At 33.1% G+C, this 26,176-nt stretch overlaps 1 protein-coding gene across 8 annotated transcripts in view; it reads right to left on the reverse strand.

The window, feature by feature from the left end:
* The window catches only part of LOC130893977 (ATP-dependent DNA helicase pif1-like), a 120,895-nt gene that overhangs the window by 49,280 nt on the left and 45,439 nt on the right, over positions 1–26,176 (reverse strand). For 5 of the 8 annotated variants that reach the window (XM_057800448.1, XM_057800446.1, XM_057800445.1 and 2 more), the window contains one exon: positions 25,849–26,048. Coding sequence is in view for 2 of the 8 variants with exons in the window: in XM_057800452.1 (XP_057656435.1) it covers positions 16,777–18,285 (1,509 nt within the window). In the remaining 6 variants the exon portion in view is untranslated. Of the gene's footprint in view, positions 1–179; positions 26,049–26,176 lie in introns of those variants that run through there. The other 3 variants (XR_009059271.1, XM_057800452.1, XM_057800450.1) reach the window with 3 other exon arrangements.

Consider the following 26,176-nt stretch of genomic DNA (forward strand, 5'->3'; position numbering starts at 1 on the left):
GTATTTGTTTTAATTTTAAAAATTATTTTGAAAATTGTAAAACGAAAATTCCAATCTTCATGTAATATAAAAGTTGATGAATATACAGAGTGTTTCAATAAAACCCATATTTTAAAAAAAAAAACTTTATTTATAATGGTAATACAGTATTTAAAAACCAGTGACGGAGACGTTGTACATTTCTTTCAGTACATGAAAATAGTCCAGATGCGTGACAGGGGTTTGGATCTTGAGCAAAGTTTCCAGTTTCACAGGGTGTACCATCAAATTTGCAAACGTCAATAATATGTGGAAAAATACCGAAAATGTGACATTTCTTTTGCAGAAACTCGACTTTTTGTTGTCCTCGAACGTAAATGTAGTCTCCGGATTTCGCTACAGGTATTACTCGAGGAACCTCGACTTCTTTTTTGCCACCAAATTCTTTAATAAGTGCTTTGGCTGCTCGTAAGGCAAACGTTGCGGTGTCTTTCAAAGATGTTCCTCTCTTCAATGACTTTCCCACTTTCAGAATAACATCTCGATGCAAGGAACGACGTTTGCGACGACAACCCATTCCCAGCTTTCTTTTCACCTTCATTCCGCCTGTTACAAGTAATGCAGCAGCTTTCTCTCCCAGTGAAGCGTCTTTTGATTTGACGCGTGCCCAAGCTTTATCTTCAAGTATCTGATCGGCTTTGTGTCGTTCTTCGAGAGACTTATTCTTCCAGTAAGAAATATCGTGTTGTTTACAAGCAGCGTCCAAGGGGTTGATGCCCGGATCTCCACGATCAAGACGTTTTTCCAATTTTGTACCAGCTAAAAAAAAAAATTTTTTCGGAAAAAGGGTGTTGGGGTGGTTTACTTACGTCCACAGTACTGATAGCTAGGTAAGTGAAGTTCAATAGGTAGTTTATTGATGAGAGAATTCAAAATACCCTCTCCTTCAAACACCAACATTAAGACTGACACGCTTAATTGGTGACACCTATATTTAAAGAGTAGTACTACGAAAAACGACACACACAATGAAAATAATTCAACAAGAGCAGACTATACCCATTGAAAATCTGGATTTCACCTCAACACCAACTGTTGGCAAACATGGTAAATTGTTGCCAAATTCTTTCCGTGCCATTATATGTGGCCCCAGTGGGTGTGGTAAGACGAACGTCGTGCTGGCGCTCCTATTCAATCCAAATGGCGCGAAATTCAAAAATGTTTATGTCTATTCAAAATCGTTATTTCAACCAAAGTATCAATTGCTACAAGAAGTTATAGCGCAAGTCAAGGGTGTTGGGTATTTCCCATTTAAAGACAATGAGGAAATAATTAGTCCAGAGAAAGCTCGACCAAATTCCATCTTTTTATTCGATGACGTAGCCTGTGACGGTCAGCAGAAAATTCGTGAATACTACTCCATGTGTGGACATAAAGATATTGATGCTGCATATCTTTGTCAAACATACTCAAAAATACCGAAACAGCTTATTCGCGACAATTGTAATGTTATTGTGTTATTCAAGCAGGATGAGGTGAACTTGAAACATATATTCGACGAACACGTATCTCCAGACATGACGTTTGACACATTCAAAAATGTGTGTTCAAAGTGTTGGTGTGATCGCTATAGTACTTTGGTAATTATGAAGGATTTTACCCTTAATGGTGGTAGGTATCGCAAAGGATTCGATAAATATATAAAATTGTAAGCTGCATCTTTAGTCCATACCAAAATGTCTGACGATAAGGTTGCTAATGCATTGCGCAAGAAAAAAGTGTCCGAACCGAAAAAATACTTGTCGTTGAAATTAGGTAAATCAGAGCAAGATGAGTCTATTAATAAACTATTCAAGCCGATATCTAAACCACTTGAAGAAATTGTGCAATCCTCAAAGACATTACAAAAAACGATTACAAATTTAAATCCAAAAGAGGAAATAAAGAAGGAAGAACCTGATGATGTGTTTACACCTTTTCTCGAAACGGAACCGGTGGCCGAAACCGATGAATCCGGAAATATTACACGTTCTGAATCTCCAGAAGAGATGCGCCCCGAAATTTCCCAGGAAGCTTTCGCAGACTATTTGGACCAATATCCAGCCATCAGTCATCAGTTCATTGAAGATTACTTCCAAAAAGATGATAAAATTGATAAAAATTATGGTCCGATATACAACGATGAAATCGGTTGGTCATTAGGCAAACGTCGAATTGCATTTGATGGAAAAACCGGTAATATAAACATACTACCTGAGAAAAACAAAGGAGGAAGATATGTAATTGGAACACCAGGCTTGTATGAGCTTCTATTTTACCGAGACCCCAGTTATAATGATCAAGATTTACAGAACTATAAAAATCTTTTGACAACAACTGAAGTTCATTTAGACACGTTAGATCGTCTTAAGGAGTCAAGTACTGAAAAATATCACTACATCATAAAACCTTTATTCAAAACAAAATCTCTAACGACGACGAATAGATCGTCGCAGGTATTGACTCGTCTAAAATCGATTCCTTCAGCAAAAGGAAAAGGCATCGATCGTTTAAGATATAATGATAAACCTATGGAGTATATTTATTGGGATGATGCGAATGAATTGGTGGAACGTTTGAAGTTGTTGATTGCTTCAAAAGAGGCAGGTAACACGTCACACGACAACGAAATAGTAGCAATTATCAATGAACTCAAGGAGGCTGATATAATAGAATAAGTTGAAACTTGTTCATTTTAATTATGCCAGTCGATAAATTCGGACATAGACATCAAACGCCCTACGCGCGTTTACCAGTGAAAATTACGTTTCCTCATACACAGGACGGTAATATTGATATTGAAAATATGAAAATTTGTAATGTTAAGGAACCGACAACAAATAGTGATTCTGCAACAAAAAAAATATGTTGATGTCCAGTTGAATGACCTACGTGCTATCAACTCGCCATTAATTCAAGCACATGGTGTGGAGCTGCAGCAACAAGACCGTGATATAAAGGATTTAGCTGTAGGATTGAACGAAATGAGAAATGAGCTTCATAAGACGAAGATCCCCATATTACAGGCGCACATTACTAACTTACAAAATAAAACTAACGAAATTGATACATTTATTTCGCGAAATCCCCCTGTAGCAGCTAAGGATGTGGCTACGAAGAAATACGTTGACAATTCAATTGTTGCAGCCAAAATATTTATTCGAAAAGAATTCACTGCTTCTATTAACATGTGTGTTGAGAGCATACGTGAGTTACAAAAAGAAATTACAGAAAATATCAGATCCGTCTCTGATATGAAAACTAACGTTTCGGGCATTGTAAACAATATTAAGGTTATGAATACGAATACCGTTAACCGCATTAACAGTCTGGAGCTGAAGCTAGCTGGTAGTACGTCATAATATGTATGTAAAGAAAAAATTCATCTTGTAAACGAACTCCACAAACCGATACGGAAAAAATTTCCTCGGAGACGCACTATTATTAAGGGTCTTGTCGATCTTTGGCAAATGGATCTTGCGGAGATGAGGAATTTTGCATCACAAAATAGGAATCATAAAATGATACTGGTCGTCATTGATTGTTTTTCAAAGTTAGTGTGGACACGCCTACTAAAAACGAAGACCGGAGAGGAGATTACTCGGGCATTCTCGGACATTCTCGCTCACACTAGACGAATACCGAAAAATCTGCAATCTGATCAGGGAAAGGAATTTTACAACAGCAAATTTCAAAATTTAATGAGAAAACACAACATAAATCATTATAGCGTATTTAGTACAATGAAAGCCTCTATGGCAGAGCGAGTTATAAGAACGCTAAAATCGAAACTCTACAAGTATTTCAGTTTAAATGACACCTACAAATGGATTGATATTCTGCCTGAAATAACTCAAAACTATAACAATACAAAACATTCCACATCAAAATATAAACCTTCTCAAGTCAACAAATCCAACGAAAAATCTATTTTGAATAACACCTATAGTCATTTAAAGATAGCCGGTCCACGAAAATTTAAAGTTGGCGACATTGTGCGCATATCCAAGGCAAAGCATGTCTTTGAAAAAGGATATACACCCAATTGGACTACAGAACTATTCAAAATCACCAAAGTTAAAATTACCAATCCTGCTACGTATTTACTTGAAGACATGCAAGGTACACCAATCAGCGGCTGCTTCTATCATGAAGAACTACAGAAAACATCGAATCCAGACATTTACTTAGTTGAAAAGGTGCTCAGAAGAAAGGGTAACAAAATGTACGTCAAGTGGCTTGGTTTGGATAGCAAACACAACAGTTGGATAGAAAATATTGATATTGTATAGATTTTTTTTTCCCCCGGTTCGCCGCGCTAAAAACCTTGAAAGAGCTCTATAAATTGGAGTGAGCTTTGGATATCAAACCCAGTTAGCAACATGAGTTCCCAAGATAGTGGTATTGTCGACATCGAATCTGATTCGAGTAACTACAGTTCAGAGTTAGATAGAATATTGGAAAACTATGAGACTGCTGTCAAGTCTGAAAACATTTACCTGCTTTCAACACAGTATCCAATTTCGGGGTATGAAGTAAAATGTGGAATAAGTCCTGCAAGATCATTCACACCTGCTGTTATCTTATCTCAACATCTTAAGTTCAGCAAAATATCTTTCAGTACTTATGAATGGAATACCTTTATCTCAATGTCACAACAGATCTTTCATACCGGAGACGAGTTCAAACCTGATTCATTACCATGTGGAGATTACTGTACCATCACCCCATTGAATTACGATGACAGTAAGGTAATTTTAGTCAAGAAACATGGTGTTTAGTATTACATGGATGAAGAAGAAGTATCGCAAATTTTAGAATTAAATAATTTAATTATACAACGTATATCTGTGTTAGAAAATTTGAATTTTTGTGAATATTATTATAATGTTTTGGATTTCTGTAAAAATACCTTCTCCGAAAGTCCTTTACAAATTTTATACGCATTTTGTTCTATTACACCAAACGATATGTTACACAATGCTCTTAGAGAATTTGTATACTTTTATAAAGTTAAAGTTATCAATGATTTAAATAAATAATTATTATTCTTATTGTTTTTTTTATGTTACTTTTAAGTCACCCGGTATACGTTACTTTTAACTGTATTTCAGTAATAAGACGCTATCAGTTAACCGCAGATTTTTATATTACAAGATTAGCGCTCCCGCTGTTATCATCGCAACGAATCTGTCTCGATTACGTGCGTGATACCTTACATTGACAAAAAATCTCTTTTTATTTATACGTTATACTTTTATGTTACAAGATTAGCGAATAATAATGGTATATATAATTTTTTAAAACCCAAAGACTTTTAACCGACCTGGTATATCAGCGCTCCCGCTGTTATCATCGCAACGAATCTGTCTCGATTACGTGCGTGATACCTTACATTGACAAAAATCTCTTTTTATTTATACGTTATACTTTTATGTTACAAGATTAGCGAATAATAATGGTATATATAATTTTTAAAACCCAAAGACTTTTAACCGACCTGTTATAATCGCAACGAATATATAACTTTACGCATGCGCAAAAACGAAGTCTCTCTCTCTCTCTCTTACACATTGTCTCGCTGCTCTCTCTCTAACACACTCCCTATTTCTGTAGTCAGACATACGTTGCTCATCTACTAGAATTAACCGGTAACACAAAGAAAAGAATACCATGCATAACAAGGATTAGCCAACAAAGGATCCAGTTAGAAGAACATATAAAAAGGTGTTGGAAAGAATATATTCTACAGCTCTTTCGGGACAGAAGACCACAAGACATAGATCTACCAATTTCTGACGAATGTCTTGATATTTTAGAATCAGATGTCAGAAATGCACTAACAAATAGCAAAAATGGAAAAGCACTAGGGTTGGATGGAATACCAATTGAACTATTAGAAGCATTAGATGGATCGAACATGAAAAACTTCACTAAGAGACTAAATAATATCTACCAACAAGGAAATATACCATAGGAATGACTGAAATCAGTGTTCATACCGATACCCAAAAAGAATAACCCGGAGCTTTTTTTGTTTTAAACCTTCATAAACCTAATTACCAGGCTATGGAATTCCATAATAGGATTTTATTTGGTCTGTAAGTTCATTTTTTAAGTGCGAAGCAAGTGTGCATCGTGCGGCCCTAAAGACAACATTTCCATGCTGGCGTCACGCGATGCATCCGTGTTTCGCAGTGATCAGGAATAGACCTACAAGACTTAAATGCGTGTTATAAAATTTACGTCGTCTAATTGCTTAGTTTATCTTGGTCATTCACGAAGATAACTTCAATTGTGTAAAAAAGTAAATAGATAGTGATATTAGTGAGATGGGTGATTATGAGAATGAACAGTTACGTTTACAAGTAATGATGGACGATATTTTATCAGATGAAGAGCCGTTTGAATAATCGTCGGAAAGTTACAAGGCAAGCACAAGTTATTCTGAGTCTTCTGATTCATCTTATTCTCCTGTATAGACAAAAGACAAAGTGTCAAGAAACATAAGTGCTAATCCTGTTGACATACCTAGTACATCGTCCGATCAACTGTCTACCGAAAATGTACCTAACCAGAGGCAAATTGGGAGACGTATAGCACGTTTGAGGTAACGCAGAGCACGTAATTTTGTAATCTACAAAATTGAATACATTGACGAGCTCACAAAATGACAGAAGAAAAGTTACTAGAGGCGGTAAGGGAATACGGAGAGCTTCACGATACAAAAAATCGAGAATATATAAAGACGAAACTGAATTGTCCACTGTTTATTTCTTCTTCGATAGAATAAATTTATTAGGTGATATAGATATAAATGTTTTGTACGATTGTCAAATGTCGCGACTGTCAATCAAATCCAAACTCCCACCACTCAGCACGTGTAGCATGTCTTTCGTGTCAAGCTACCTCACACGTCCTATACGTGTCTCCGAATTAGCGCCTTGCCTAAAAAGGCCCCCAAAAGAAACCGCAGTTTCTATACAAGAAAGAAAAACTGTTCGAGGGAAATTTCTTGTTGACAATGGGAAGCAAATATCATGGTTTGACAGGACACGGATGATTACACGGTCTCGATCACTGATAACCTCAAAAAACGCATCAACCGCTTCTTCAGGTCTAGAAGAACGTTGACCTCCCAATTTATTTTTTATCTGCGAAAATAAGAATAAATCATTGGGTTCCAACTTTTGTTGGATTTGGTTCGTCTTGAAAGACTCATACAATCAATTATTGTTTAGTTTCTGAATCATATGCATAGATCCCTGATTCGACGCTTTTCACGATCCTATAAATATTCATGCAATATTGAATGTACACGAATGGAGTGATGCCATATCTCAAAACTTAAGTAGCAACCCTCGTAATGTTGTTGAGCTAATTTGAAAGAACAAATAAGTGAAATAGCTGTAAAGAGATTGAATAAAAAAATGCAAATCTCCAACTTGTGGGATGCTTTATAGTCAATTTAAAAACAACTTATAATTGTATGTCTTCAACTGAAATTTCCATGCTGAGATTTAGATTATTAGGAAGCAGGACCTTCGCAAAATATTCTACCGTCTCTATAGCTTGCTATAGAATCTGCAGCTGTCGTCCTCTGCCATGTTTATCGTCTTAAACGTGCACTAAATAGCCTTCATAGTCTTCAATACCCAGACAAGATACAAATATTCAAACTGTACAATCAACTTCCAAACTTTCTCGCAGTAAGGAGATCTAATAGAGGAAGAAAAGCACCTAACCTAACCTCAACTCTTTATAAAAGATCTGGAAAATTTGAAGAAGCCAGAGAAAACATCCAATTCTAATGTTCCTGGTCTCAAAAGGAATGCTGAAAATAATCAAAAACAAAAAACAAAATAACAATGACGAAAATGCCATTTTCTTATATTTTAATGACGTAAGCAATTTTTTAGCATCGACTGAACCTTGGGCACACTGCCAGCTCTGTGACGCCAACACAAGCGTTGGCACAGTAATTTCTTTAACGCATTTCTCAGGAACAAGTTAAGAATAAAACGATAAAAGTATGACACGTAAGAAAATTGTGAGATTTTGAAAGACACGCGAGCTGTATATCAAATATCATTAAGAAAGAGTTTTTAACTAAACGAAACGGAAATATCAGAAATAAAAGGAGGTAACATCTGATTTTGAAATTGAGACCTCCGAGAAAGTTTCAATAAGAAATATGGTCTCGAAACGTTTCCATATTTAGAACACACTCCTGAAAGACTTTCTGATCATTTAGAAATTGATTAATCTCTGCTTGTTGAATTAGCTTATGGAATTCCAGGTAAGTCAAATCATTAAAAGAGCTTCTCGGACACTATTATTATTTGAGAGCAGATAGATCATTTATCGGCTGATTGTGGAACCTAACCTAGAACCAGATTTTGATGACAGTATTTGAAAGGCGGGCGGGTCCAATATTTGGTGGAAATTTCAAATTTAAAGCATTTTTTACAAGAACTTTAAATTTTCATTTAGTAGGATCCTATCATATGATTACGACCGACATCATGATCGTATTAAACCGAATAGTTTCCAAAAAATCTTAAAGGGATACATCTAACAAATTATGGAATTAGAGTTCGACAGTTTCAAAATAAAAACATTTCGATACTTTTCCTGGCATAGAAAATTGTGCTATTACCCAAAAAGACAAAACTATTTTGTTGAAACCTTCGTTTGAAAGAATAAGATATTCGTTTTCTGGTCAAATATGAGAAAAACTAAGACCACACAAATAGATTTATTCCAAAAATTATTAGCATTCGAATATGAAAAAAGTCCTTACGATCCCACACTACGATACTACACTGATTTCTAGAAGCTTGAAATATTAGAAGGATTTATTATACAAGGCAAGATACTTTAACTACATGTTTTATTGAAGTTAACGGAAAATCATCTATTAATTTTCAAATTTCAAATTAATGCGTAGAGCAGCGATGATTTTTCCATGGTAGATCATGTTAAAATTGAATCAGAAAAATAGATATTGTTCAGTAGATTGACAGAGGAATATTTTGATTTCCTTCTGACTTTGTTTTGTATTTCGTTACTATTCTAATACAATTTCTCACTGATGATTGTGATACTTGAATTCCGTAGACTCTTTTGCTACTTCTATTTTTTGTGATTTACTAACGAGCTAGAATTGTGAGAAAAATAATAGGTGTAATCAAGTGTAGCGAATCATCTATTAACTTATAAATTTCAAGTTAATGCCTAGAGCAACGATAATTCTTCTAAAAGGATTACTTTGAAGTGAAACAAATAGTGTAACGTTCTCTCTCGGGGAGCTTCAGTTAGTTCTGCGCATCTTTTGCGTGCATGAAGCATGTGCAGTATAGATAAAGTGTGTCGATTAATATTGTCGGCACCGTAACGTAGGGACGTTTTTTCCTATACCAACGGTATTACATATATAACTGATTCATCAATAACACATTTCAATTGTGGTTAGGTTCAATCGTTTCTCGCCTTTTCAGCTGCCATTTTGTAGTCTATCAACAAAATGAAAGTACTAGATCTATGACAAAGTCATTATATAATGTTTACACAATGCTATAATTCAAAATTTTTGGTTTTGTTAGGTTAGGTTAGGTTAAGTTACAATTTATCACAAATGTGCTTGCTACTGCTGCTGCTTCTGTTATACTCTATTATTTATACTTCTGTTCCTTCATGTAGTCTTACCTTAATAATTGACGAAAGACACGCGAACGATTGGAACAAATAACAAAATCAACAATAGTTTTTCTATATTATGGAAGCTGACAACGTTTAGAAAACAAGAAATTTAGGTCAGCTGATTTTATGTGTCGTCCTTCTTGCTCTTTCAGTTGGTGTTTGGGCTACCTGGCTGGCGGTAGCGTTTATTAATACTCATCCTACCTGTTTAGATAATAAGACTGAATTTTTAAATAATTATTGAACGCGTAATTTTAAAATTTTTGTCTTTAGATAGGTCTCACAGACACACATTTTTTGCGTCATTAACGTTTCAAAAATTATATTTTTGTCCGCACGTTTTATTATCGAGTATTCCAGTAGATATTAGTAGAACTATTGCGAAAGACATCCTAATTATTGTTTCAACAGTGCGGTATTTTCAGAAGATGTTGCTCCAAGTTTAGATAGTCAGTCAACATTAGATGTTGCTATCAGCTCGACTTGTGATTTAAGTATCAACGAAACTAATGTTTTTCATGATATTTCTGACATAACATTGAAGTTCCACGACTTAATGTTTGTTTTTACTGCAATAAAGATCGTAAACAGAATAAAGGTAAACAACAAATTTTTCATTCGTCTAATGATAGAAAACTTTTCCAAAAAATCATTGAGTGAATGGAGAAACTCAATAATGAAGAGTTGTTACAGAAAATTACTCATTTTGAACCCGCAAATAAAAAAATATTCATCATTTGTGTGAATTAAATTATTCAAAGTAGTATAATAAAATAGTTTCAGACATTCCACATACTTCTTAACAAAAAAATCGTAATATCAATAAAAAAAATTTGAAATAGGAAGTTTTTAAAAAAATTGTGTATTGTTGTCATCTCTATGTGATATATAGAACTATGAGCAGAAACTTCAGCCTGAGACTGAAATTAGTTTAATAACTAATAATTTTCTCGAGAAAAAAATTCAAAAATATTTTAAGAAAATAATATTAAGGTAATATTCAGGCAAAAGAAAGCAATATTATTCCCAAAGATCAGGGTCGTGCCGGGGGTGCATGGCACCCGGACGGCACTGACACGGGGCGGCAAAAGGCAAAATGTGTCTAAAAAAAAATAACGGAACCCTATCATGCAATATTTAGTCGCAAAGCGTGAAGTGTCTTTCTTTGGTAGCGGCATTTCTCCGAAATATTGTTTTCATATTATTACAACAATACCAAAATAGTGAGTTGAGCGTTCGGGCGAATCGGGCGGCGTAAGAAAGATAATAAATAGGTAATAATAAAGAATAAGTCACTTGCCACAAAAATGACAGAATATATTAGAAGATTACTTGAATAAAGGGATCGCGGCTTTTCTTTTGGCTTTTGACTCTTAGACTCTTTGCCGACTTTGAGAATGTGGGATTTTTTAATTTTTCTAATGCCGTGTTTTCGTGTTTATCTAAGTTTGCGTAGCCTATTTTTAACTTTTTTAATTTAAGTTGATTAGTTGAAAACTAAAGAGCAAAGAGTAAAGATTGCGATATTACGAATTAGGGAAAAAGATCAGTGTCTAATTTGATTTATTTTTATTCAGTGATTGTGAACGGACTGAACGGTAGGTTTTAATTATTTTATATTAGACAATTTGCCAAAATTTTTAATCATAGTTCAATTATTTAGTTGTCTGATGGTCGAAAGAAACTTTTTGATTCACAATACCGAAAAAGGAAGTTAGAAAAAGAGACAAAAAACGATTAGCTGGATCATTAAAAAAGTTTTTTGTGTCCAGGAGCATGTTCAATATTTAATAATACACAAACTGAAGTTAGTGAAGATATTCTTAAGGTAAATAAGAAATTATTAAATGATCCAGCCTGTTGGCCGCAGGTATATGACTGGCAACATTTGTCTCGGAATTTAGAAAGGCATGAAACAAGTAAAGGCATTTTGAGAGTGTTAGAAAATGGGTTACTTTGAAGAAATCAATTGAGAAAAGTTTTACTGTCGACTCTTTTAATCAAAATTTAATTCAACTGGAAAATAAAAGATGGACACTCGAATACTTTTCAAAAAAGGTAACGGCAATTTTTTTAAACTTATGGAGACAATTGCAACAGACAATTGCAACATTTGATAACGTAATGGCCGAACCATATTGATAAGGTTCAAAAAGATAGCAAAAAAATGCCACACTATTTGGACAATAAAATACAAAATGAATTAAGTTTCCTGATAGGAGAAGTAAAGAGAACTATTATTGAAACCTTAAAATATTGTAAATATTTTTCAATTACTCTTGATTGTACACCTGATATCAGCCACCAGATAACAATTATTGTTAGATTCGTTTTCATTAATGACAATTCAAAAAGTATAGAAATTGGAGAACATTTTTTAGGATTTTGCCCAGTTACAAATACTACTAGGGATTATCTGATTTTTTATAGAATTATTTGAAAGAAATGGATATTAATATTGCCGACATGAGAGGTCAGGATAACGGTGCCAATATGAATGGCAAACATAATGGTCTCCAAAAAATAAAATTTGGGTATTAATCCAATTATTAATTAAAAGGGTTAAGAGGTAAGCAAATTTACGAAGATATGCTTAATACTCTTGGTAATCAATGTCGTTCGTATGCGACCGTGAAAAATTGGACTGCAAGCTTCAAAACAGGTAAATTTTCTTTTGAAGATAATGACCGATCGGGAAGGCCAGTTTCTGTGTCAATCCCCGAAAATATCAATGTAGTTCATGACATGATTTTATCAGATCGTTGAATTGGGCTAAAACGGATATCTGCAGCACTGAATATTCCATACGAACGCGTTCATTATATAGTTTACGTCAATTTAGACATGAGAAAAATTGCTGCAAAATGGATCTCCAAATGTTTGAATGTTGACAAGAAGCGTGGAAGGGTAGAGCATTGCGTTTGATCTGTGCACGATTTGAAAACGATGTAGACTTCTTAAACCGAATTGTTACTATGGATGAGACTTGGGTACATTTCTACGACCCAGAAACAAAGTGTACTGAATCCATATCTGATTATATATATTTTTAATTAATTACATAATTGATAAGTAATTTAACAATTTCATAAAATAATTTAGATATTATTATTAAACGAACTAACGTGACTCGAAAAGGTCATAACAAGATTTATATTTTAAATTATTAAAATAACTCGAAGGAATTTAAAAACAGTACGGTGTTTAGAAACAAATACAGATCGTGTTCACTTTCATTAGAGGTAAACAATACCAGCCTTGTCGAGTACACAATAACCATGAAAACACATATATATTGCTGACACTTCATACGAAAGAGAGAGTATTAATGGAAACATGATTTCTCGACATGGTAGTTCGTCGACTTAGTATATTAGGCCGGTTTTACGTATATTATAGAAAAATGTATTTAGTGTCAAAAGGCTTAGCCGTAAGTATTATGTTAACGTAATAAACACCCAGTGATTTTTGTATGTTAAGTAAACTAACTGATTCAGCAAAAACATCCTTAATTAAGAAACAAAATGGGAGGCAAATCATCAAAACAAGAAGTCCAAGACAACGGAGCCGTAAATAACAATTTCATAGTCCAGGACGAACAATTAATGAATCAAATGACAGAGCTAATGTACGTAATAGTGATCATTCTAATCCTGAAACTGGTATGGTCCGTCTGGAAAACACACAGAAGATACCTGAGATCTAAAGGCACCAGTCGCAACCCTAAGTGTATAAAAACTGTAAGTACTTCTACGAAATTCGTGTATGATAAGTTGTACGTGTAATTTATGGTTATATATATTCTTATTCTTTGTGTCTATATTCTTAAATTTTTAATATTTATGTCTATACTAAGGTTACATGGTTATATCCTATATCTAGATTTTATGTATTTATGTATGGTACGATTATACTAAAGCCAGCCGAGACACACTAAACTTAATTAATGTCATTAACTTGGGAAGAATTTGATATTAAGCTAAAAGAAATAGTGGAAGATGTAAATAGACAAAGTAAGAGTTTTAAAAAAAGAGGTTCTAAAGAAACTCGAAATACATAGGGACGTAATTAGTAATTCAGTAAGCTCTTATAATAAAAAATTTGATAAGATTCAAGATAAAATATCACGAATATTTGAAATATTAAATTATCAGATCTCATTACCACACTCAATTTTGCAAGAACTAAAGGGTGAAATATTACAAACAATATACAAGGTGAAATGGCGTTGAGTATGAATGAATTTTTTTAATTTAGGTAGCAGAATTTTACCAACAGAATTAAGCGGAGAAGCCAGCAAGTTGCAATCATTTTTAGACGCATTGGAGCTTCTGCAATTGAACATACAGGGAAACGAAACAAATGCTGTAGCAATTGTTAAAACAAGACTTACAGAAAAGCAAGAAATTTAATAACTACAGAAACGTCGTTAGAGGAAATAAGCCGAAAGTTGAAAAGTGGAATCAAAGGAGATAATCCCAGTCTCCTGTTAGCAAAACTGGATAAACTAAAACAAACAGGAAAAGATATAAACAGTTTCGCCACAGAACTTGAAAAGTTGACAGAAAACCTGCAAACAGCGTACATATCCGAAGGAATGCCGGAGAACTTAGCACAAAAATACACGACGTAATAAAATCAATAATGACAAACGTCACATCCGAATCGACCAAGACACTAATCGCAGCTGGTAACTAATCGACACTAGAAATAATTAGGAAATTGGTTTCAGTAGATAACATGACAAATCAGCAAGTACTGTATTATGAGAGTAATCAAAACTATTACAGGTCAAGAAATTACAGGTCAAGAAATTACAGTTCAAGTTTTCAAGAGTGAAACCGTAAATGAAAATCAACGGTTGGGGTTAGTTAGTTAGGGTAGAACAAATGATAAATCCACGATTTTAGATAATTATTTAATTTATACGCTTGACTTATCACTTTCAAATTTTGTAGAAATTCAGACTAATATCTCAGATAACACCTGCAACTTTATCTTAGAAACAGGAGCAGACATTTCATTAATTGAAATATCACAAAATTTTCCACAACAATTAATTCAGACTAATCAAAAAATAAGCATTAAGGGCATAATAATGCAAGGATTAGCTACAACATTAGGAAAAATTAATATAATTCTTTACATTAACAATACAACTTTTTATCACAACTTTCATGTACCATACGAAAATTTTCCTTTACCTACAAATGGGATAATAGGTAGAGATTTTATTAGCAGCAATAATTGTATATTAGATTATGACCAATGGCAATTGCATATAAGGAGCAAAAATAGAATCCCAGTATCTGTCCAAATTTTCGAAAACCCAGAATATGACACATTAGCTATACCACCTAGATGTGAAATATACAGGTTGGCAGAAAATTTCAAAAGGTTAAGAAAAGAAAAAATAGTAGAACATCAAGAGATAGCACAGGGAGTATTTTTAGCTAGAGCAATCATTTCAAGTAAAAATCCATATGTTTGAATTTTAAACATGAATTATGAGAATGTTGAAATAGATACGAGAAACATTAAAAACTTCTAAAAAATTCACATCCTTCAGCACAGAAAAAGGTTCGTTATAGTTCACGAGACTAAGTTTCGGATTGAACGTTAGTCCAAACAGTTTTTCATGAATGATATCCATAGCATTCTCGGGTTTAACTCCAGAAAAAGCATTTATCTATATGGATGACATAGTAGTAATAGGAATTTCGGAAAAACGTCACCTAGACAATCTTAGAAAAGTTTTTGATGCTTGTCGAAAATACAATTTGAGACTAAATCCGCAAAAATTCTTCAGGCGACAAGTCACCTATTTAGGTCACAATTTATCAAGTGAAGGCGTCTCCCCAGAGCAAAATATTCAGTAATCGAACAGTATCCAGTCCCGAAAAATGCGAGTGAAGTAAAAATATTCGTTGCATTCTGTAACTATTACAGACGTTTCATTCCAAATTTTGCAGAGATATGTGTACCTCTTATCAATTAAAAGAATTATTAGCAATACATTGAGGAATCAACCATTTCAAATGTTACTTGTACGGAAGTCCAAAATAATGTGGCATATAGGCAGCTACCTCCTAGGCAAAATTCTATGCCGAATTATCAATATACTAATCGAAATTCCGCATCAAACCCGCAAAATCGTCCATCAACTTCTTATATCCCTTCTAATAGGAATAATACAAACTTTTCTAATAATGGTCAAAACGTCTTTAAACCCAATCAGAACCTAATATTTCCAAATCCAACTCCAATGAGTATGTCTACAAGAAATACATCTAGACCCCAACCTCAAAATGATCAAAATAGGTTCCAACACAATCCTAATCAACCTAGAATCTTCATCTCGGAAGAACTCCATAATATAGACGATTCTGATTGCACTAATGATGAATCCGATAATTTTTTAGAGACACCAGCCTCGGAACCAAACCAAACATTATCGAATTGTTAAACTTAAATAATTCAGAAAGCGTGTTACCCTATATAATTTTTCCGTAACAAAATCTTAAAGTTTTAATTAATACTGGTAGCATAAGATCCTTTGTGACACCAGCAGTTGCTGAGAAATATTTCTAAAAATCTTATGTCAAAAAACCCTTCCATGTAAAATTTGCCTTTGGTAGCAGTCAACAAAATTTCTGCACACTCATTCCAATCCCTAAAATGTTAATTATAGGCAACCGTTCAATTTAGAATATTGCGTTTTCAAATTTCATGATCAAAACACGGTTCCAGTTAATTAAAAGTTATATATATGTTTATATATATATATATATATATATATATATATATATATATATATATATATATATATATATATATATATACTAGCTGACCCGACAGACTTCGTCCTGTCAAAAAGATTTGTAATGTGGAAGTTTTTGTGCCTACGAATTTTAAAAAATTCTCCTGAACAGAACCGTCACCCTGGTGATAGGGCGTTGTGAATAAAAAATAATTAAATAAAACATATATAAGGATTTAAAAGTAAGTAATCGCTTTATTTTTAATCATGTGAATCATAAATAATTATTATTATTATCATTGTAGTGCTTTGTGGTATACGATGTTTTTTGTTTGATTACCTGGCGCATAGATAAACAAATCTGATGGTTTTCCAACACGGGAACAGGCAACATACAATTGACCATGTGAGAAACATGGGTTTTCTAGATTAATACCACAAACACTTAATGATTGCCCCTGGGACTTGTTTATAGTCATAGCAAAAGCAAGCCGCACTGGAAACTGTAGTCGTTTAAACTCAAATGGCACATCAGTCGGAATCATTGGGATGCGCGGTATGAGAACATCTTCTCCTTTATACTTTCCTTTGAGTATAGTTGCTTCTATCACATTGTTTAGTAATTTTTTTATCGCTAACCCTGTACCGTTGCAAAGACGCGGTTGGTTGATATTTCGCAACATTATAACCACCGATCCGATCTTTAATTGAAGATTGTGAGGTGGCAATCCTGGCAAATCCAGCGAGTTTAAAAATTCCGGTGGATAGTTGACTACATCATCTTGATTAGTAGCCGAATCAACTGATTTATATATCCTCAATTCGCCTGTAATTTGTTCTTGAATTTTGAAATTTAATTCATTTACATCTATGTTTTTTGCAGCCAGTATAGCTCGTTCGCTCAACCAATCATGGTTTCTGTAATTTTGAGAAACATCTGGAAACACCTTCTGAATAAGTTCATCTTTTGATTGAGTTAACTGACAAAAACTTTGAGGAAAGTTAATGCAGCCAGTCAACAAGTCTATAGGTAATTTGCCATTACCAATGTCAATGAGTTGTTTAGAGAATATGTTTCCAGATTGGTCATTTTGCAACTCGACACGCATATTCTTGCTTAAATGAAGTACTTTGACATGTTTCCACAAATTGGAGGACTTTAGACATGCATTGAGTTCATCAGCTGGCGTTGATCGTGGAATCACTGGCAATGTTTGACGAAAATCTCCTGCTAATAAAATCATTGCACCACCAAATCGGTTATTATTGCTCCGTAGATCTTTTAAGGTTCTGTCTAAAGCCTCCAAAGATTTTTTATGTGCCATCGTGCATTCATCCCAAACAATCAATTTACATTGCTGCAAAACCTTTGCCATTGCAGAGTTCTTCGAAACGTTACAGGTTGGAGTTTTATTGCTTTGCATATTTAATGGCAATTTTAGTGCTGAATGGGCTGTTCGACCACCTTCAAGCAAAGTTGCTGCGATTCCCGACGAAGCGAGTGCAAGTGCAATTTTATTTTGTGAGCGAATTGTTGCTAATATTAATGAAATCAAAAAAGTTTTTCCTGTACCACCAGGTACATCTAAGAAGTAAATCCCTCCAGTTTCATCATTTGTTACTTTCATAAGAGTTTCAAATACATACTTCTGTTGTTCATTTAACAGTGGAAGATTTGTTTGAATTAATTCTTTCAAAGCGTTGAGATCATACAGTCTTTCTCGATGCAACTCTTGGTTAAAAGCGTCATGCATTGAACGATTGGGCGCGGTCAGGCCTAATTGAATTAATAGTTTGTTTGACATTATCAAACATGTCCTCAATTGAAATCAATGCTTCATTGTAAATTTCTTCACTGATTTGTATATTTGGATTTCCCATTCTATTCCGTATTTGATACAAAATATCATCACACATATAATCTTTGTACTTGATCCACAAATCAATTGGGTTTGATGGGAAGCATGTAGATATGATTATAGAAAACAATGTTCGTATTTGATGAGCGTGTGATGATATTACAGCATCATTGAGAGTTTGATCCCAATGAGCGTCATTTTCAAGTAAATACATACCTTGAAAGTTGGCATAAAATTTTCCCGAACTACATTTGTTGCCCCAAATGAAGTCATTTGAAAGCAATTGTTATATTGTTGGATATGTGTCAAAAAGTGTATAGAATCTGTTCCTATTCCTGAAACCAATGAGTACAATGGTTCTGGTGGTGGATCCAATGGTATCAATTTCACTTTACCATTTGCGCAACACAATCCATTGGCTTCGTTTTTGTATTTTAATGCCTTACAGTGTGAGCAAACCGAGTTCATAGAACCAATAACAACACATTGGTAGTTACTGTAGTCAATTGACACATCGTAACTGAAAGCAGCTCGATTCAAACTTGCGCGATTATTAGTTGAATGTCGCGCTCGCGCTTCACGCGTTTGTGATATCCGAATTCTTTCACGTTCATTTCCGTCGTCACGTTCTTGTGCAGTACGATTAGATCGGTAATTAGCTTGGTTTGTAGCATTTCTGGTTCTTCTACCTAAATTGCTTCGTCTTATAGGAGGCATATCAAATATACATTATTTTTTCACTAATCACGAACTAATCAAACACTAACTAACTAAACACTCTGCAAAAAACACGATATACGAATTTGTTTCGTGTATCAGTTGACAAAAGCAAACTCAGTAGATTAGGTAACAGACAACTTTTTTTTTTTTAATTTGATATGACTTGAAGTCAAAAAAATAATAAAACACTGTTGCTAACGCGATTTTTGTTTGACTGATGTAATGACGTGGAAACTGCTGCATTTTATCTCGCGTGCCGAAACTAATACAAAAGAAACGCGAGTTTCGGAACGCGACATTAAACTCCTCCAACTATGTATTCTGTGCTCCAACGCACACACACACATTGTTTTGATAGATATGATTTTTGACGTTAGGAACACACCTACATTGCTTAGACAACAGTGAGTGCTCAAATTGACTACGTTTTAGTTACAAATCATTTGTATGGGAAAAAGAAAAGAGCTATTTTTAGGGTTTTTCCAGCAATAATTCTAATTTTTCTCGCCGTAAAAACCATCCTTGAACTTCAACGAACATTTTAAAAAAAGATTTGGCCAAATTGGTCCAGGCGTTGTTGAGTTATGCGCTTACCAACACATTTTGCGATTCATTTTATATATATATATATATATATATATATATATATATATATATATATATATATATATATATAAATAACTCTCACATATTAGCCATCACAAGAGCACAAACTAGAAACGGGAAAACTAAAGGAGAAAAGGATCATGCACATAGAAAGAAGTTGAATTAGACAATTACTCCTATCTCCAATAAGATCTAGACACATTTGCTAGATAGAGACGATTTTTACTAATGAATATTTTCCCGGCGTAGGTAGGTACTTTTCTATCCTACTAGACTAGAAATTTACCTCATATCTCTCCTCACTAATCAAATGTCGACTAGGTACGCTAATAAGGCGGCATATTTTATTCTTGCATCCGGGCGACGGATACCCTAGGCTCGACCCTGTTAAAGATTCTAGTTTATTATAAGATGATCTTAGTAAACTCAAAGAAAACGACCTTATTGAGAAAGTCGTATTAATCTTGCGAGAAACTATTTTAAAAATTGAAAAATCAAAACTACCAAAAAATAAAACTGGCGATTTAATTGCTAGCGAATTTGTGATTCCAGATAAATTAGATCGATTCCTCAAAGTTTAACGGTTAAAATTACTATGGATTGAGTTCCTCCATTGCTGCTGATGCATTTTTTTGGGTAACGTATTACTCTTGGTACGACGATGAAAAGTCCAACAAGCAGTAAAAAAAATATATACTTCAAATAGATTACGACATTGCTGTAACTGCACTACTCTAGAAGAATTGGAAACAGAAGCAACAATTGCGTCGTTACAAAGGTATCAAGTTTGTCCGCCAGACATCATTATAAATTCCTCACTGTGCCCTGGTGTTGCCTTTGACAATTTTGATAAGATACATTGACACCTTGGACGGAAAATAAACTTGACATGATACTGTGGAGTAGTAGAGATAATAATTCCCATAGCGAATTGAACTAAGATGATGGGAATTGTTATTCAGAACATTTATCACCAACACGAATCAATTGATTAATCAACCTAATTACGCTCGATATTGAGTAAAATATTCAGATAATTTGAATAATGTCATTAAAACCTATCCCGGACTAAAAGATGATTTTAATAAAGGATATTTTGGAGTCAAGAGAACTGATAAGCCATTCTCATGAGAACCAATAGATCTCACTTTAGAACCAACTATAAATGCCGATGTGGCAAAATGACTGAGTGGAATTGCTCACTTTACTAATTTTATAGCTGCACGTCAACGCACATGTCTTGGATGTTTGTCTTAAGGTAAGATGTTACAGCAAAATTACAACCCAATAGAATAAAAAGCTATGGAAAACAAATTGCTGATTTCATTGAAATAATCGAAAAAAATTGATTTGATCAAACATTATATAAGGAGAATTTGTACAAGATTGCTACTTCAAGACCTGCTTCTCCTGAGGTTGCGGATTTTCTACTAAATAATGAGAAAATGCTAATGATTTAAGGAACCAATTTGTCAATGAATGCGTTGAAGATGAAAGTAGATTTGTGAAGCCAATAAAAAAACTAAAGTCTTTAATTTTGCTAAATCGCCAAAGAAAATAAATTGATTTGGGGAATAAAATTGTTGAGTTGTGATTCTATTCAGTAGAATGTTGGGGATTTCCTTCACTCATAAGGTTCATATATCGAGAAAATTTTGTCATTCCCACTTACTCCAATACCAACATCAATGTGCCATCCGGATGGTTCAATCTGTAAAACTAACACATCACAGTTAGCTAAGCTCATAGACACTGTTGAGCAACAAATGTCATCTTTTGATGTTTTCTTTTTGTTGCATCTAATGAAAGATGTACATTTGACGGTATATCTAAAAAATTTCTGAGTACTATCTTCCATAAGAAATCTATTCGGATTGACATTATCTTCGACCAATATTTTTTGCCGTCTATCAAAGATTGTGAGCGTTCACGCCGAGAATAATCAACTTGTCCAGTATATATTGGTTCAAATCAAGTTCGGCCACATAATTTTGGAGCAGAACTCAAAAATATCCAATTCAAAGAAGCCCTTGTTAACTTTTTCATTAATCACTGGGATACTGAAGAAATGTTATAACTTTTATTGTTAATAAAACAATTTACGGAAGTTCTAATAAATGTCTTTCTTAAAAAATTGTAAATAACAAAGTTATATTAAAATTTCTGAAGAATCATTATCATGTGAAAAACAAGAAGAAGCTGATTCTAGAATTATTTTCCACATTTCGATGGTTTTCTGACGCAACCTCGTAACTCGATTTTTAACGATTTTGGGATTTAAACGGAAAATTAATCGGTAAATATCGTCGCATCGATCTGTAAAGTTATAAATAAAAATATTCATCCAATTTTTTTTTATTTAAAAAAATACAATCTCGTATCTCAATTCAAAAAACTATGTCATGCGCAATCTCGTATCTTAAAATACAATATGGCGCATAAACAAGTTCCCTCTCAGTCGTGTGATTTAGTTAAATGTTTTTAAAAAAATTTAACTACTCATATAATGTAACTATCACTGACGGTGAATAAACAATAGTTAATAAATACATTTTTCATTGGAATGTAGAAAAATATCACAGTAAGTATTAACAATACAATATTTATCAATTCTAACCTATTATTACTGACACATTTCTCACATGACACTAAATTTTATATTTTTTAGAGTTAAATATGTCATCCGAAAATATAAATAATAATACGACAAGTGACAGTCAAGAAGTAGAAATGGTACTTGATGAAGCTACTGGAGTTTTTGTTCCTGTGGAATGTACACCAATGGACGAAGATGAGGAGGAGAATGTTGATTCTAGTTTATTTATAAATATGCACTTAGATGAAACTACTAGACTATTTGTAGTAGATTCAGATCAATCACATTCATCACGTGGATTGTTAAATTCTTCAAACTCTTTAGTTTTGAACCAAACTGACAGTGCAACTAGTGACGTAAGTCCATCTCGTCCATCAATAACTACTCTTAGTGAGCATTCAGGAATTATATCAAAAAAAAGGGCTCGTAAGAATCAAGGCGAAACTAAAGACTGGGAACGAAATAAAGTAAAAAAAGCTCGTGAAGAAGGTAAGGGTTATTTTAGCATAACTAGGAAAAAGAGTGAGAAAAGTTCATTAACTCAAAGAAATGAAAGAAAAATAAAACCAGGATGTACGTCAAAAAAATGTGCTGCTAGTCATAACAAAAAGTGCAATGAAATTTCTGAAAAAACAAGAAAAAAAATTTTCAATTCATTTTGGAAGGACTTAAGTTGGGACCAAAAGAAGTCTTACGTGATCTCTCTTGTTACCAAAGAAATTATTCCTCGGAAAGAAAATTCAAAGGACTCTCGGCGGAATTTCACTCTTAAATATTATCTGATGGTCAATAATCAAAGGTTATTAGTATGTAAAAAAATGTTATTGAGTACATTGAGTTTAGGAGAATCCCAAGTTCTAAACTGGGTAAAGAAAAGTGATGATTGCGGTTTATTGAAAAAAACAAAATTCAAAAACACTAGAAAAAATTCTACAGAAGTCAAAGGAAAGCTATCACATGTTGAGAATTTTTTAAATAAGTTGCCCAAGATGGAGTCACACTACTGCCGAAAAGATACTTCAAAATTATATTTAGATAATTTATACAAGTCTGCTCAAGATGTATACCGGGATTTTTCAAAATCTATGAAAGAGCTGAATATTCCAGACAATGAAGTGCCTAGCTATGGATTTTTACTTAAAAAAATGCAATCTATGAATATTGACATTTTTCAACCGCGTAAAGACTTCTGCGATACTTGTTTTGCTTTTAAAAATAAAAATATATCTATAGAAGAGTACAATAATCATGTGAAAGAAAAAGACCGTGCTCGGGATGAAAAAGAACAAGATAAAACAAAGGCTATTGCTGGAGAGATCAAGGCATTCACTGTAGATGTCCAGGCTGTGCAAATGATACCACATTTACCAGCAGGTGCTCTTTACTTGAAACAGAAATTAAAGTGTCATCAATTTACAGTGTATAATATAGCTAATGGAGATGTATTGTGTTATGTATGGCACGAAGGTGAAGGTGGCATGGATGGCAACGTTTTTGCGTCTTGTCTTCTTGATTTTTTACAAACCGAAGTTGAGCTTGATACGCCGATTGTATTTTACAGTGATGGTTGCAGTGCCCAGAACCGCAATGTCACTATAGCTAACGCTTTATATCAATTCGCTGCAAAAAATAATATTGAAATATGTCAAAAATATTTAGTTAAAGGTCACACACAGATGGAATGTGATTCGGTTCATGCAGCAATAGAAAGACGTAAAAAAGATCGCGAATTGTATGCACCGTGTAACTTTGTAAAAATTATTGAAGAGTCTAGGATGAAAAAACCGTACAAAGTTAAATATCTTGATTATAAATTTTTGAAAAATTACTCTGATTTAAAATTTTACAAATCAATTCGGCCTGGAAATAAAACTGGTTCACCAACAGTATTACAGTTGAGAGGATTAAAATATAGTCAAGACAAGATAATGTTTAAGTTATCCTTTGATAACGAATGGGAGGATCTTCCACAACGTTTGAACAAAAAAATTTCTGTCAATACTGATATTAAGGCTTTATATTCTAAAGAAATCCCATTAACTAAACAAAAATACATGGACTTATTATCTCTCAAACAATTAATACCTAAGGACTATCACTCTTTTTATGGAAATTTAAGATACGTGAATAATGAAAATTAAAAATGATATTTTTTTAAATCTGCAAGTATTGTCTGTAGGCAATGAAAAAAAATAATATTTGATGATTATTTTATTTTATAATTCTATTCGAAAAGCCAATGAAAGTGATTAAAAGTATTAATGAAACTATGTGATATTAATACTAATACTAGAATTAAGACAACAAATTTATCTAGATTTAAAAGAGTAATATATTGTAATAATTAAGAACTCTTATTATTTAAAAGTTAAACAATAACATTTTTATTCGATTAAGAATGATTTAAAAAGTTAATTTGTTCGCAAAATAAAATAATTAACAAAACTTTTCCATGTACTTATATTTGTAAAGATTACTACGCAATCACGTATGTTACGTTTTTTCCTCTGCAGCAAACACGTATCTCAGAAAATAAAAGAAAAAATAATGATTAAATGTTTTAAATGCTAAACTTATCTCAAAAATTTATTAAGAGAGTGAATATTTTTTAAATTAATAAAAAAAATTGTTTAAAAAAATTTTCAATTTCATTATAAAATGTTTTTTGTCATTCCTGAAAAGTAGTAGTTTTTGAGATACGAGGTTGCGTCAGAAAACCATCGATTTGTCAAATTGATTTAGACGCAGAATTTGTTATATGCTGTTCAGACTCTGATATTTAAATTATACTTCTGGGAAATATGGATCATTTAAACGCATCTTTCAAAAATTTGGAAAAATATGGGTGTAGGCAATCATCAGCGATACAACAACGTAAATGAACTGTACCGAATCCTTGGTGTCTCTTTATAGAAAGCTATACCATGTTTCCAGGTGCTTACTGGATGTAAGTACACGCCAGCATTTTTTAGAAAAGGTAAAGTTAGGCCTTATAAATCAAATTTTATTTTCAATAAATTCAATAAATTTTAAAACGTTAATGACGCATTTTTCAATTTTCTTCTCTCTAACTGAATTTTATTCCAATTTTATTTCTGTTCCAATGTTTGAATTTCTTATATATAAATTTGTTCTGAATAGAAGGAATGTAAGTAACGTAATTTTGAAATTATTTTCTGTCTCATTCTTGATCATATTCTACAACTCTCTTTCTCTTTGACTACTAGCATCATAGGGCAATACTTTACATGAGTTTTTAATTTTTTTGGCAAATTATCTTTAGACTATTTTATCTTCAAAGAATACAATATAAAAAATACGGACATTCTGAAATGTTTGGAATTTTTGATTTTAGGAAATAAAAAATTTGTACACTGAAAATGTCTGGCAATAAAAAATGTATGTCTGGGAGACCTATCTAAATTCAAAACTTTAAAAATTACGCGTTCAATAATTATTAAAAAATTCAGGATTATTACTTGTACAAGTAGGATACGCATTAACAAACGCAAACGCTACTGCTAGCCAGGTAGCCCAGACTCTAACCGAAAGAGTTTCTTACTCAACATATCAAAAAATCAACTGACCTGGAATTCTCTCTCAAAAACGTTACTAGCTCCTATACTACTACTCTTCAAATGAGTATAGAAAAATCATTTTCCTGTCAAATAATGAATACAATAATTTGAAGTGGCATCCTACAAATTTTCTTTCATTATTATTTGTGTTTCCATTAATGAATTGTAGTTGACATTCAAAAGATGGAGCATTTCAATATTGGAAAGACCTAAAAAAAAACACTTTCTTTATTTATGCTCAGCTACTAAGCCTTTGATGTGTTTAAAAAAATTTAATTTAAAAATTTTGTCCTGTTCATTAAACAAATACCTCAAAGTTTGTATGGGAAGAAAAATG

Source organism: Diorhabda carinulata, chromosome 5 (assembly GCF_026250575.1).
Source record: "Diorhabda carinulata isolate Delta chromosome 5, icDioCari1.1, whole genome shotgun sequence".
NCBI classification, from domain to species: Eukaryota; Metazoa; Arthropoda; class Insecta; order Coleoptera; family Chrysomelidae; genus Diorhabda; species Diorhabda carinulata.